This window comes from Psammomys obesus, unplaced genomic scaffold (genome assembly GCF_907164565.1).
Source record: "Psammomys obesus unplaced genomic scaffold, mPsaObe1.curated_primary_1811, whole genome shotgun sequence".
NCBI lineage: Eukaryota > Metazoa > Chordata > Mammalia > Rodentia > Muridae > Psammomys > Psammomys obesus.
This window is the reverse complement of record NW_026596326.1, coordinates 62,107-63,010: the sequence shown is the minus strand read 5'-3', so window position 1 is coordinate 63,010 and position 904 is coordinate 62,107. Positions and strand designations below refer to the sequence as shown.

At 44.9% G+C, this 904-nt stretch overlaps 1 protein-coding gene across 1 annotated transcript in view; it reads left to right on the top strand.

The window, feature by feature from the left end:
* The window catches only part of LOC129669107 (olfactory receptor 24-like), a 711-nt gene extending 169 nt beyond the window's left edge, over nucleotides 1–542 (top strand). The window contains exon 1 of the mRNA XM_055597211.1: nucleotides 1–542. This exon is cut by the window's left edge and continues 169 nt beyond it. Within this exon, the coding sequence (XP_055453186.1) occupies nucleotides 1–542 (542 nt within the window).
* Nucleotides 543–904: the final 362 nt, after the last annotated feature.

The window sequence follows — 904 nt, the reverse complement described above, 5'->3', positions numbered from 1 at the left end:
ACCCTCTCCACTACACCATGATGATGAGGCCCAGGCTCTGTGTCCTCTTGGTGGCCATATCATGGGTCATTACAAACCTGCATGCTCTCATGCACACTCTCCTCATGGTTCGACTCACCTTCTGTTCCCACAATGAGGTGCACCATTTCTTCTGTGACCCCTACCCCATCCTGAAACTCTCTTGTTCTGACACCTTTATCAACGACCTGATGGTCTTTACCATTGGTGGGCTGGTATTTCTGACACCATTTACATGCATTGTTGTTTCCTATGCCTACATCTTCTCTAAGGTTCTGAAGTTACAATCTGCCCATGGAATAAGGAAAGCCCTGTCCACATGTGGGTCTCACCTCACTGTGGTCTCTCTCTTCTACGGGGCCATCCTGGGCATATATATGCACCCGTCATCCACCTACACTGTACAGGACACAGTGGCCACTGTCATCTTCACAGTGGTGACACCCATGGCCAATCCCTTCATCTACAGCCTCAGGAATCGTGACATTAAAGGAGCTCTAAGGAAGATCATTCTTAGATCCTAGAATCTGAAATTTTTAGAACTGCGAGGACTCCCAGACATCATGCATTGATTTTTCTTTACAGAGAAACCAATGCAGATAGGTCTGCAGCTCCCTGTGACCATTTCTGGAATTAGGGCTCTTTGATATTGGTCACCCTTCTAAATCTGAGGTTGACAAGAGATTATTGTCTTCAAATCAATAATTTGCTATGTCTTTAAAGGGTTGGCTCTTAAAGCATTCACTTTATAGATGAGAAAGTTCGAGGTTTGAACATATTTGAAATTAGAAGTGGAAAGTTCTAACAGCCATCTAAGGCAAATGTCCCACAGTGAACGAGGGAACTCCAGAGGACTTTCTAGTCAACCATCTTCAGAGTTCCCAGT